The sequence below is a fragment of the Arachis ipaensis genome, chromosome B8 (assembly GCF_059453495.1).
Source record: "Arachis ipaensis isolate K30076 ecotype BB chromosome B8, ASM5945349v1, whole genome shotgun sequence".
NCBI classification, from domain to species: domain Eukaryota; kingdom Viridiplantae; phylum Streptophyta; class Magnoliopsida; order Fabales; family Fabaceae; genus Arachis; species Arachis ipaensis.
Window position 1 is genome coordinate 9288679 of NC_142443.1, and position 13875 is coordinate 9302553.

The 13875-nt window shown below is 29.4% G+C and overlaps 1 protein-coding gene across 1 annotated transcript; it reads right to left on the reverse strand.

Moving 5' to 3' along the window:
* Positions 1-10898: 10898 nt before the first annotated feature.
* Positions 10899-13381, reverse strand: LOC107614073 (putative cyclin-D6-1). Its single transcript, XM_016316299.3, has 6 exons — positions 12860-13381; positions 12694-12774; positions 12439-12534; positions 12149-12368; positions 11936-12066; positions 10899-11627 (listed from the first exon to the last, which is right to left on the reverse strand). The coding sequence occupies exons 1-6, from the start codon at positions 13037-13039 to the stop codon at positions 11367-11369; spliced, it is 969 nt and encodes a 322-aa protein (XP_016171785.1). The 5' UTR covers positions 13040-13381; the 3' UTR covers positions 10899-11366.
* Positions 13382-13875: the final 494 nt, after the last annotated feature.

The following is a 13875-nucleotide window of genomic DNA, read 5'->3' on the forward strand; positions in this document are numbered from 1 at the left end:
TGTATTGTTCAAGAATAGAGTAACTTCCATTATGCGTAAAATTAGTTATCATGATTCCCTTTCCTGCACTTAGTATGATGACTCCTCTTTCATGCACCAACAACCAGATCACTTTAACAACTCTTGTTCTTCTTCATCAAAGCACCAACTAATCCCTAATAGTAATAATAATAAGGGATAAATATTATTTTGATCCCTAACGTTAAGGGTCAGAATCGAAACTGTCCCCGATGTAATTTTTTTATTTAGAATCGTCCTTAATGTTGCATTTCATTTTAAAATCATTCTTTCTAATAAATTTTTTTCTAAATGACAAAAATACCCTTTTTTCACTATTTCATTCTTCTTGTTCTTCTTCTTGCAGAAGAACAAATTCTTCTTCCATTAACAAATTAAAAATACAGATTCAACAAAAAAAAGAACAAACAACTCAAAATCAGAAATTAGGAAAATCCAAAAATAAATCAACAATAAATCCAAAAACAAAAAAAGCAACAGCAATTCAGAAATCAAAACAAGAACAAAACCAACAATAAAAATTAGGAAATTAGGGATTATGATGAATAAATCCATTATTCAAATCTAGATTCAACAAATCAAAATTAGATTCAACAAATTAAATCTAGATTCAACAAATCAACATACAACAATGATAAAATCAGAAAGTAAAAAATTCAAATCAGATTAGAAGTAGAAGCAGAAGCAGACCCAGAAGATGTAGAAGCAGAAGCACTCAAGCAGAAGCAGAAAGTAGAAGACGAAGCAGAAGATACAGAAGTAGAAAGTAGAAGACGAAGCAGAAGATGCATAAGCAGAAGCACTCAAGCAGAAGCAGAAGTAGAAGCCGAAGCAGAAGATACAGAAGCAGACGATGCAGAAACAGAAAGCAGAAGACGAAGACGAAGATGGAGAAGCAGAAGCACTCAAGCAGACCCAGAAGAAGCAGAAGACGAAGCAGAAACAAAGATTGAAGCAAGAAGCAGAAGCGGCGAGGTGGCGAGGAGCAGCGGCGAGGCGGCGAGAAACAGTGGCGAGAACGCGGCGGTGAGCCAGTGAGGAACAGCGGTGCAGAAGCCGAGGCTCTCTCCCTGGCTCGCGATGGTGACGGCGACGACAGCTCCAAGCTTCGCCGGCGCCACCGTCCCCTCCCCCTTCCCCTTCCTGCGTCCTTTCCCCTTTCCCCCTTGTGTCTCCCCTCCCCCTAGTGTCTTTTCTTCTTTTTTTTTTTAATTTTATATATTTTTTATTTAAAAGAACTATTTATAAAAAAAAGGGTATTTTTGTCATTTATAAACAAAATTTATTAAAAAGGACGATTTTAAAATGAAATGTAACATTAAAGATGATTCTAAATAAAAAATTACATCAGGACGGTTTCAATTTTGACCCTCAACGTTAGGGACCAAAACAATACTTATCCCTAATAATAACAACTCTTTGCTAAGGGAGCTTGGTCATGGTTATTTCTTCTGTTCATTTATTTCTTTTTTTTATTTTAATGGTCAATTTATGATGATTATTTTAGTAGGTATACGGATGATTATTTTAATTTTCATGTAGATGATTATTTTGACTAAATTGAGTTTAGTTATATATAATTAAAATAAGTTGGATGTTCAATTCATTAGATATGCGGATGATTTATTTTTATTATTAAGTGGATGGTTATTTTTTATAAGGGTTAATAGCGTGTGACAAGTCAAACAGCGAATGTGAAGTGGGATGATTATTGATGAAGGTGGGGTGACCGCCGGTTAAAAAAAAAGAGGGTATTAGAGTGAAATATTTTGGTAAATTAAAATTTTTAGATAGTTATTTTTTGAAATAATTAATTGAATTTTTTGAAAATTTAAAATTTAAAATTGAGAAATTTGAAATTTAAAATTTGATAAAAAATAACTAAATGAGAGTTTTTAAATTTAGAGTAATCTGTGAAGTGATTTTTATTATTTATCCTTAATGGGCTAAATAAACAGCCCATTATACATATTGTACAGATATTTATTAGAATCTTAAAGAGAGTTGACTTATATTGTAATGGAAAAGTATAGGTAACCAACAACATTTTTGAATAATGTGTGAATAATGTGAATTAATAGGGTTAAAAAAAGTAAATTTAAATTAGTAGCATTAAATTAGAGTATAATGTATTTTTATTTGATTGGTAGTTGTTCATATTGTTCAAAATAATCATTGTTTACCTAGCATTCCCATTTGTAATTGACCCCTAAATTTTTTCTTAATATTTGTATCGTGGTAAGTATTTTTTTGTGGTTATAGTTTGGCTATGAATATTGCTTTCATCCAGTGTATTTAATTGACGAGGTCAGCCAAAACGTAACAAGTTCGTCAGCCAAAACGTAACAAGTTCTAGTGTTCTACTAGGATTGTTTTCCTTCGGACCTCAAGTTTTAGATTTTGGGTAGTTTTTCAAGATTTTTCTGGTTGAGCCAGGATCCCATATCCTATGTATTCACATCTTTGAAGTTTCATTATTTGAAGCCAGACAAGCAACATTTCAAAATCACTGGACACTGGGTGCCAAGTGCCAACCTAATTGAATGATGTGATATGTGAATAAGTTAAGTGGTCATCCAGCTTATAGTTTTCTTAGTGTGTTCATGTTAAAGGAAATAAAATAGACAAAGAAAAAAAGAAGATCGTTTACTTAACAAAGGATATGAAATTAAACTATATAGTATGTGTTTGGATTCATGTTGGCCAAACTGAAGTTTGAATAAAAGTGATTTTGTAGAATTGATTTTGAGTAGAAGTGAGTTTATGCCAACAAGATTTATGTTTGACAATTTTTACTAAAATTGATTTTGATAAAATAAATATTATTTAGATAATATTAGTTAAAATTATTTTTAGATAAATAATTAATTAATTACAAAAAAATATAATATTAAATTATAATATTATTTTTTTAAATATATTTAATCTTTTTATATTTTTTTAGTATTTTTTATATAGTATTTTTTTAATAGTACTCTATTTTAATATATTATAATTTTTTATTATTATAATAAAAATTAATATTTATTTATGAAATTAAAAATAACATATAAAAATAACCAATTTTTTAAGTATTTTTTTTTAGTAAAAATTAATATTCTTTTTAAGTATTCTTATTAATCTTATTTTTATTATTATTTTAGGTTCTAATTTTATAAGTTATATTTTTATTATTTATAATTAATTTTTTATTTAACTTATCATTTTTAATAGGAACAATAATATGTATTATAAAAAATTAAAATAATAAACAGTGCACCAAAATTAGAATAATTATTTTAATATTTTTAGTATTTTTTATTTAGAAAAAAATTATAGAAAAATCAATAATAGCTAGCAACAAACCTAAACTTACGTTAAGTAAATGGAGAAGCTATAATTTCTTGCTTTTAGTGAACGAGCTTTTGGAATGTAAAATCACGTTGGCGTTCAGAAAAAAAAAAAAAATGTCAAACATCAAAGAACAGTATTCAAAGCACTTAAACGCACTTTTATCCTCTTCAACGTGTTTCACATACACACCCATAGTAGTTCAATAAAAGTTACGTACATTCTTAGCAAACTGTCATTTTGATGACTATATATCAAATAGCTAATACACCAAAAAAATGTCCCTCGAAATCCAAAATATTAGTTCCATATACTTGACAAGTTTAACCCACCCAAAAAAAAAAAAATTGTAAGCAAACTAATATTTTGAAAATGAAATTGCTGTTTACTATTTTGTTTATAATAGTTTATAGCTAGCTTATTATAAATTTAAACATAGTATCAATTCAAGTTTTTTAAGAGAAATAATATTATATCATAGTATCAACTATCAAATTTAAACTTTTTAAAAAAATGTTATTATAACTAAGGTAGAGAAAATCGAGATTTTACGTGAAATCGAACAAGTAAATAAAAAACGTAAAACGTAAAATCTTAACAAGATTTAAATCGTAAAATCGTCAGACTTAGTATAAATTTCGTAAAATCGATAAACTCATTTAAAATCGTAATATCGGAAGATTTTAAGAGTTAAATCGAGATTCTAGCTACTATAATTATAACAAATCTTATTTAGCTTTAAGGGACTATTTCATAAATGAATAAATCTTTCATCATCAAGAAAATTAAAAATGGTAGTAATTATTAACTCAAATGTTAAACTTTTTTTAATCATCTCAATTAATCTTGTCTAGTTTTCCGCACCATTAAATGTTAAAGTAGGACAAAAAATAAAAAATGTAAAAAATATTTTATATGATAAGAAATTACACTTAACAAGATTAATTAAAAAATCAATCAAGAGAATTTATTTTCCAAAGTTAATACGTTTATTTTTTTGGTGTAGTCCAGAGTTAATACTTAATAGTTAATACCAACTTTTGCATCATGTTAATTCAAGAATATATTTAGCCTTGAATATCTTTGCAGGTTAACCTGATTTGGGTTCGTACTTTGTGCTTGGGCCTGGCCTAGTAGCATTGTTTCAAAATTTGTGGATGAACTTCGTTCGCCGACTTGGGTCCTCACAAAAACAGCTACTACTAATAAGAACCACCTAAAAAAACAAAGCACAACTCTTTCTATTATTGTCCGAAAACTTTTTTTTTTGTTTTTCTTTTTTTAAATTTAGCTGAGAATAACACATGTTAACATTATTATTAAGAAATCAAGTTGGGTTAGTCCAGTTGTTAGTTCACCTATCTACTTAAACAAGTGTTGAGAGTTTAAATTTTGCTTTATATATCACTATAACAAAAATGAAATTTAGCAACAATTTTTTAAAGGATTTGCAACGATTTTAAATCGTTGCTAAGCAGATCAATGACGCTTACAAAACTGCCATCCTTTAAAGTGCTGATAAATAGATTTACAACCATTTCTAATAACTACTGCTAAATAAGGAGTTATTTTGCAGCGATTTTTAAGCGTCGCAAAATTATGCGAGCTTTTTAAAAAATTACAGTTTCACATGAGATTTAAAAAAAAGTTTGATAAGCTATAGAGTTTAGGATCATATTTTTTACTACTATAACCTATTTTTTTTATATCATAATTTATTAAACTTGAAATATTTGCATTAAAAAACACTAAATAAACAATACTAATTAATAATAAACTCATAGGAAGTTAAAAAATGTTAAAGTACATGTTAACTATTTTCTCCCTTAAGATTCTAGGATATATTGGCACAATAATCTCATTTTCCAGATTATTATCTATCTTCTCTCCTTGCAAAATAACGTTGCATGTACCTCATTATTGTTAACAATAATGTTATTTATAAAGTTTATTGTCAACAAATAAAGAGATTTTTCATCAAAATTATTCATATTCTTTCTATTCATCTCTCGTAATTTGACCTTACATATCTATGACCGATATATTGGATTTCTATGCTCATCAAGGTCATTGTGAATATTACAAAACCCCTATATTATCAGTCAATAATTCATATATAATAAACTCTTATTCCCCCAATTAATTTCCCACTACGAATAATGTAATATCTACACGGAGATCGATTACTTAGGGCTTGATGCGTATATAGCTTATGAAACTTGTGCAACGAAAAATTCGATCATACCATTCTAACTAAACAAAATTAGTGCAATATGGCCATGTTTTTTTATAGTGGTTTTGTTATATTATGTGTATTACACACACATATATATAATGTCAAACATTGGACGAATTCACATGTATCTATCTCGTTGCATATATATATACATAAACAAAACATTTTTTTCCTGGGTCTTAATAAGCGCTGATGATAATCATGGTTGAGCACAACATGCATGGAGACAAGGATAGAACACAGCTCGTATTTATTGAGGTTGGAGGCTTATCATAATGTGGCCACGATATCAAGTGTCAAATATATATATATATAGTCTTGCGGTTCATGTGACTTGAGGCAGGTGCTGGGTTCCACGACTTTAATTGCCACTGAATTTTTGCATGCATGTTGCCCTAGCAAGACAACTCAATACCAACAAATGCTAAAAAGCTTATACATATATACAAATAAACTTTTCATCACCCATATGCATATGCTTCTGCCACTGCATTCATTTTATATCTATATATGCGTGTATATGCTTCCGAATTGACCAATGGATTTCTAGTTTTACCTTCTAATAATAATAGGTTGACTCAGACTGTAAAGAGATGTAATATTAGTCAACTCAATTATGATAAGTTAGTTATTTTGGATTCCGGTTAGTTAGGTAGTTTTTCCTTTCTCTAATTAACTCTAGTTTGTTATAGATATTAACCCTAGTTTTTATTTTTCATACATTGTTCATCACTCACTTGAGTTTGTTGTAGAAACCTTTACACACATATATGTGAAATAATGTTGGCATGGTGTTTGGTAGAAATTAAATGCACCGTAATAATTAAAAATAATTAGTTAAAAACTTATAAATTTAACTAACACCTAATATGTATTTTAAGGACACATATTAAAATTATTAATTAAAAAAATTATATAAAAATTTATAATAAAATTTAAATCTTCAATATATTTGTTTTGTATTTATTATTAGAATAATTATCTAAATCAGTCTTCAAAAATTTTAAAAGTGAACATTTTAGTCTCTAAAAAAATTAATATACAGATCAATTTCTATAGTTTTACAGCAGACAAATTAGTCTCCAGTTCATTTTTCGACAGAGTAATTATCCAAATCAGCCCCAAGAATTCTAAAAGCAAACGTTTTAATCCCAAAAAAATTAAAATACAGATCAATCCCCAAAATTTTATTTCGACAGATAAATCAATCCTCATATAGCATATTTGGTATTACTTTTTAAACTTTCAAAGTTTTATAATTTAAATTATATTTATTTATATTTTAGTGCGGATCAAATCGAAAATTTAATTATCCAATCCACAATGACCCTCTATTTCCATCTAATACAATTCTTATCTATTTAATAATAAATCCTCTTTTTACCTTATTAAAAATTGTCAAAAATAAACTTCACAAAAACATAAACTCTTATAGTGGTTTATGCATTGCCACACTTTTTCAGAAACCCCTGCTTGCATAAACTACTGTTGTCTATATCAATTTCTATATGCACCATTTTAATTTGAACGTAAATCGTAGTTATTAGTAGCAATTTATATTGATTTTGAAACCGCTAATACCAATGATTTACGTAAATATGTAAAAGGTTACAATTGCGTCTTGAATTTGAGAAAATTATAATTTGATAATATTAATTTGTAATTATTTTATTTGAGTAACTATCAAATACATATCTCATATATATCCTTCTTTTAGAACGGGAAAGTTGAAGAGACTAGCAAAGCCACTACTTGTCCCTCTTTAGATCCATCTCTGGCATAGCAATTAAATAATAAAATCTTTCAAAATTTTTACTTTAATAATAACCTTAACATATATTTTTAAACCTGTGTTAACTAAATTCAAAACATAATTAGATCCGTTAATAATTTAATTTAAAAAGTTAATTAGTATGCAGGCCCATGGACGTGAACATGTCTATTTGTTAAAAGCTAATCAATCCCATCATATCCCTATGTCGTCTAGTAGCTACTATTCTTTCTTGCTTTTGTTGGTTGGTGCTTATACAACACAAATTTATGTTGGTTTGGGCTTGTTGAAAAATAGTGTGTACTTAGTGAAAGTCCTTTCCTATGTACCGAATCCTTAATTATGGATTAGTCACAATCTATATGTTACGTTGGTGGGAGTCCAGAAAATTATTGACACATATATAGGCCTCCAAGATTGGATTGATGGCCTTTGCCTTCAACCGTTTTCAAGTTTGTTGTCCTTTAAGATAGGATAGGACAGGAAATGACTCAAATGAGTGAATCAGTTTAAGGTATCACTTTTTACATTATTCTTGCGAGTTCTTTAGCTCTTTTCATGTCTAGATATGCTTGTACCTCACATCGTAGTTTGTAAATCAGTAAATCCTATAGCTTGTTATGTTTCACCAAACAATATATATCGTGTGTTATATATTTATTGTCTACTTAGCAAAATTCCTTTTAAAAATTTCAGTTTTTAATTGTGCATTAAAGACTCTTATTGGACTAGTGATAAAAAGAAATAAAAAACGTATAAACAAAAGATAAAAATTACAAAATTTTAAATAGAAAAGATATAAGAAAAACGAAATAAATGACTAAATTTAAAGAAAGCAATAAATCACTTTTGACATTATCAAAGGACTTTAAAATTTAAATACAAATGCAGGAATGTTAAAAGTAAGAACAGAAAAATTTGATAGAAAAGTAATAAATTTGCAGAAAGAAAAATATTACAAAAAATTAAAAAAAAAAGCGTAAAAGACATGGAAGAAATTCAAAAGAAAAGAAAACTCTTTGCAAATTTAGAAAGTCGTTGGGGGATATGAGTGCGCGTGAGTGTTTTTTAAAAACAAATTCCAACCCTTATTCTTTTTAAGCTATGTCTATTTAGCCATTTTCAACCAATCAAAATTCCTTCACGTGCTCCACATACAAAAAAACCAAACATAACTGCTCTCCCAATAATAATAGTGTGATAATCGTCTTCAACTACCTTGATTACTGGTCTCCCCGTTACTTCGATCATAGATCCTCATTTTCGATATGCATGTTCGATCATTCTAACTGGTTCATTGATGACCCTCATATAAGTTTTTTAACATATTTTTATTATATTTAGCGGGTATATTTGATATTTGATCCGATCTGATTCGAGAATACGCGGATCAGATAGAATCCAAATTTAAAAAAATACGGATAATAGATCCGATAAATTTAATGTAGAACGGATCAAAATTTTGACCATATTCGATCCGCGTTCACCCTGATCGATCAAGACTTAATTGAATCTAAAAAAACCTTTATGTTAAGAAACTAAATTTAATCACCCTATTATAAAGTTCTTATCTAAAAGAAAGAACAGTTGTCGCTATCAGTTATACATATTTTACTTGGACAACCCAATAAAAAAAGTTCCTTGTTATCTTGACTCAAATAATTCCTATTAGAGATATAATTATTCATGTTATTTTTTTTATTAGTTTAAATTTTTAAAAGAAATAATTTTATAATATAATATTAGAATGATATATTTGAGGTTTAAAATTCAATTATTGGTGAATCTTAAAAGTGAAAAAAATAATATAATATAAATAGAAAAAAATCTATATAAAAATTAAACAAACACAAAAAAAAATTCTTACTTAAAAAAAATATTAAAAATATAACTATTTATACTATATCTTCTCCTTTTATATTCTCATCTCTTTGCATTTTTTTGTACAACTTAAACTTTTAATCTTGGTTTACAACTTTTTTTAATATGATAATATTAATGATATATACTCATCATACAATGAGTTCTTTGAGTTAGAAACTTTAGTAAGGTCAGTTGCATGCAAGGTACTACGTAGTTTCATTTAATAGAGTGGGTGAAAATTTAGCTACAACCTAACGACGATAAAAACAAGGTTTTGATGAGATAAGAATGCATTGACCTAATAATTTGGATTATCCATATATATATCTTCGTTCTCCAAAAAAGAAGAATTAATTTCCTTTCTTTACGTGATATAATTATAACAAATTGAATAATTGGTGAAGCTAATGATAACACCAAACTACTCTTGACTATTTTGGTGAAGCAAGTACAGAGAGGGAGGGAAAAAAAACAGAAGTGTGTGTGAAACATACATCAATAATGTTATTACCCGCGAACCCCAGCTTTTAATAAATACACATGCTGAATCAAAAAACTTTACCTTCATTAGTCAAACTAGGATTTCAATTCAACAAACACCGCTTTCATGTTAGCTAGGAACCTGACAATGGTATTCAAAAGTAGAAAAAGTATGGCATTATAATCATCAAACTTTTTCTTTTTTTAAATTTTCCAGGGCAGGGGATACCTAATTTAAGTAGTAGTAACAGGTAAGAAAACTGCGCCAACAGTAAGAATCTTTTCGGTGAGAGCAGTTTTATTTTTAATTTCTTTCATCATTTGAATTGAGAAAGCTGCTAGCTAGCTACTACATATATAGGTGAAAGTGATAAAATAACCTGAGACCGAAAATGAAACTCATGTCGACATTTCTCTGAATTCGTTCTCCCCTTGTTGATAGGATTCTTTCTAAATAATACCATATTATTAATAGGTGAAAACTCAGGTACAGTCGACTTTACATAAAGTTGATAAACGAGAGCCGTTCAATGAAAATTTAGTCAAATCAGTCAAATCATTAAACGGTTTTCAACTATCAACTTCACGTGAAGTTGACTGCACCTGAATTTCCAACTTATTAATATGCACTTATCTTGTTTATAACCTTTCATGTGCAAACGAGATGTTTAGAAGGATTTCTTTTTTTAAAATCTCGTTAACATAGTAGAAGTGATATACATATAGTTTTTGTGTGCAATGTAAAAATGAATTAAATTAGGTATAACATGTATATAGTTAAAACTTAAAAGTGCGTGTAATTTAATTTAGCCATAGACAAAATAAAAGCAAGAGAGAACAAAACTTTTATTAAAGGGCAAAATTATTCGGTAGAAACCAACGCACAGTGGTCCCTTATGGTCTATGTGAAGTTGCTATCAACTCGCAGGTACTATAACAGAGTTCTCATAAAAGAAAAGGTCCGAAACAAATATGTTTGACAAAAAAAAAAAAGTTGAGTCCCCGGGACCATCCAAGTTATCACTAACACCTAATTCTCATAAATGAAACGGTCCTAATCTCTTGTTAATCACCTGCATAATTAATTAATTAATAACGGTTTTGGTCTCTCAAAATAATAATATTTATATAGGCAAGTAGGAATAACATAAATAGTAATACTATATAGTATTAATTAATTAAGGTACTACTACATATACATTTTTATTTTGTTCCTTCACTATGATACTGTATATTATTTATTTATTCCTTTACCAGAAGCAAATAGACAGAACCACCACCACACTTAACTACAAAACAGACACACAAAAATTCAACCCCTACAATTCAAAGTTATGTTTTGTCTTTTTGTTTGGTCTCCAAGAAAAACCCAAAAAAAAAAAAATAAAAGAAGAAAAAAAGAAACTTAGATATCTTATCTTCCCATAGCTCTCCTTTTTGTTTGAAGCAGCAGAGATTTAAATGAAGGGCCGTACCAAGATCACGTTACAGTGATTCTGTCCATCAAACTATTTACTCATGGATCAGTACATTGCTCTCTCAATATCTCACCCTATTATATATCTTGTCCTTAAAGACATTAATTAATCACTCTCAGAATGGACCAGAAAGAGGAGGATTAATTAATAAGTGATGATGTTATCTTCTTGTTGTGTTATAATTTCTCAGCTAGCATTGATGGTGAGAATGGAGGGAGTGGTTGTTGTTGTTGTTGTTGTTACCATAAGCAGTGAACTTTGATCTTCTTTTGAGGTCCTTATTGTGTGTGGTGGGAGCAATGTTGGTTTTTTCACTTTCTTCCAAGCTCAGAAAATGTTCATCCAATACATTAACCGGTGTGTCTGAGCTTGAATTCACATTCAACACAGATGATTCGTACTCCTCTCTACCCATTTCCTGTATCACATTATAGCACTGCAACATGCTTTCCTGCATTTTCAGTAAATTCAACAGTATCATACCATTTAATGTTACATTTGATTCTAAACTAATCACACACAACATGTTATGTCTCATGCCACATTATTATTGATTGACGAGTCAGAAAAAAAATTTTGACTTTAAAATTTTGCTTGCAATTCATTTAAGTGAACAAACAGAAACTTTTATAAAAGAAAGCAAAGAAACATTCTTTTTACTCCACTGATATTAACCCCGGGTGATTCCATTAATAATAATATAAAAAAGAACATAGAGAAACTAAAAGTAAAAGGAGCATTAAGTAGTAGAGAATGTACTTTATTTACATATGAAGAATCAGATATTGCTCTAAAGAAGCATGGATACTGAAAGGGAAACAACTCATGTGAAGCAGACAGTAGAGCTGATGCTGCAATTACAGATGGCTTGAATTCTAAAACCTTTATCTCTGCCAATCACACACAAAAACATTCATTCATTCACTAATTGTTTAAACAATAATTAATTAAGTTAATTATATGATTATGTACCTGTTTGTGACTTCAATATGATCTGGGAGGCCCTATCTTTGAGTACCTGGTTGAATGAAGGGTCATTGATGCCCAACAAGTTGATGAAGAAAGGGATGAATGAGAATGGTGTTATGGAACGCATGCGCCATTGTAGTGTCCCCAACACAATGGCCTCCATTCTTTGTATTGTTTGTGCCTCAAATATGACACCACCATCACCATGATTGTTCACAAGAACCTAGTATGTAACACAATGCAATGTAACTAATCTCACTACTCTTTGGCTCTCATAATTAATAAGTATTTACCTGAACATCAGTGGGAGAATACTCTATCTTTAGCATCTTAGCAGCTAGAGAGAAGCAAGAGATTGCAAGAAGCTTGTTGGTCCATGGCTTTGGTTGCTATATGTCCACAAATACATAGTCTAATGTTAGTTAAAATATTGTTCATATAACATAAGAGTAGTAATTTAACTACTAACTGAGGCCAATGCCATTGTTTTTGAATAGAAAAAGATATATAGTATTAAGTAGTAATTAAATAATTTAGTGTGTGGTTACCAATATGGGTTGGTTGGCGAGATAGCGATCTAGATAGTTGGTAGCAAGGTAAGGCAGAACCGGATCAAAGGTGCAGGACAACTGAAACAGAACATAAGCAAGCAATTGTTTCAAAGAAAGAAGAGAGAAAAGAGAGTAATAAAGTGATGAATTAGTGGTTGGTTACCTGTGATATGAAGGAAATGAGATGTGTTCTAAGAGAGATATCAAAATCAGTGGCCTTGAGAGTGTGGAAGTAATTGGAGGGAGGGATGTGTTCAGATTCAATGTGGAAGAGGGAGGAGACAGCTTCAAAGGGAAGGTTATGGTAGTTCTCATCAAAGGGGTTCTCAAGCTCAAACTCCATTATTAAAACAAATAAAACAAAGCCTTAATTTGTGTGAAGAAGGAAGTTGTTAAGGAGCAAGAAGGACATGCATCAGTGTATGTAGAGACAAAGAAACAAAGAGAGATGACAATTTTTCTACTTGAAATCAAAGGTATATAATGTATGAATGCAGGGGACTTGTTTCTCTGTTTAGTTGTCTGTGTGTGATTGGTAAATAAAAGATAGAAAAATGGAGGGGGTTGGTCCCTACTCTTCTCTCTGTGCAGTGGTCACTGCTCAGGGCTGCATGAGATGAGAGCAATAGCACTACCATACCATGTCTCTAATAATCAAATCAATGCCTTGCCATCAAGTTAGGTTAGGGAGTTATTACTCAAACCCCCAACACCTCTTATATATACACATATTAGTATTTTTTTTTTAACAAATTAACTCAACACAGCAAAGCGGAACAAAAAATTCAAACACATAAAATTATTACAAGAATAAAAGAAAATCTACACAAAAATCAAACAAACTCAGAAAAAATTCCTATTTGAGGAAGAATGTTAAGAATATAATTATTTATATTGACTCTCCTGTTGACTTAAACTTTTGGAATGAATAATTTCATGATAACTATAAAAAAAAAGAGGAGTGTTAGAGGACCAGCAGATTATGTGATTTGTAGCCATCAATTAGTCATCATCAGTATTTTTAATGGTGTGAGATTATTCACTTTTCTTTTGATGGTTAAGTGTAGGCCAAATTTTAATAAAAGTGCTGGTCTCCTAGACTTTCTCTGAAAAAAACATAAATAAAAAACAATACCACTTTATTCCCTAAATAATTGTTTTAAAAAATCATTTCATTTT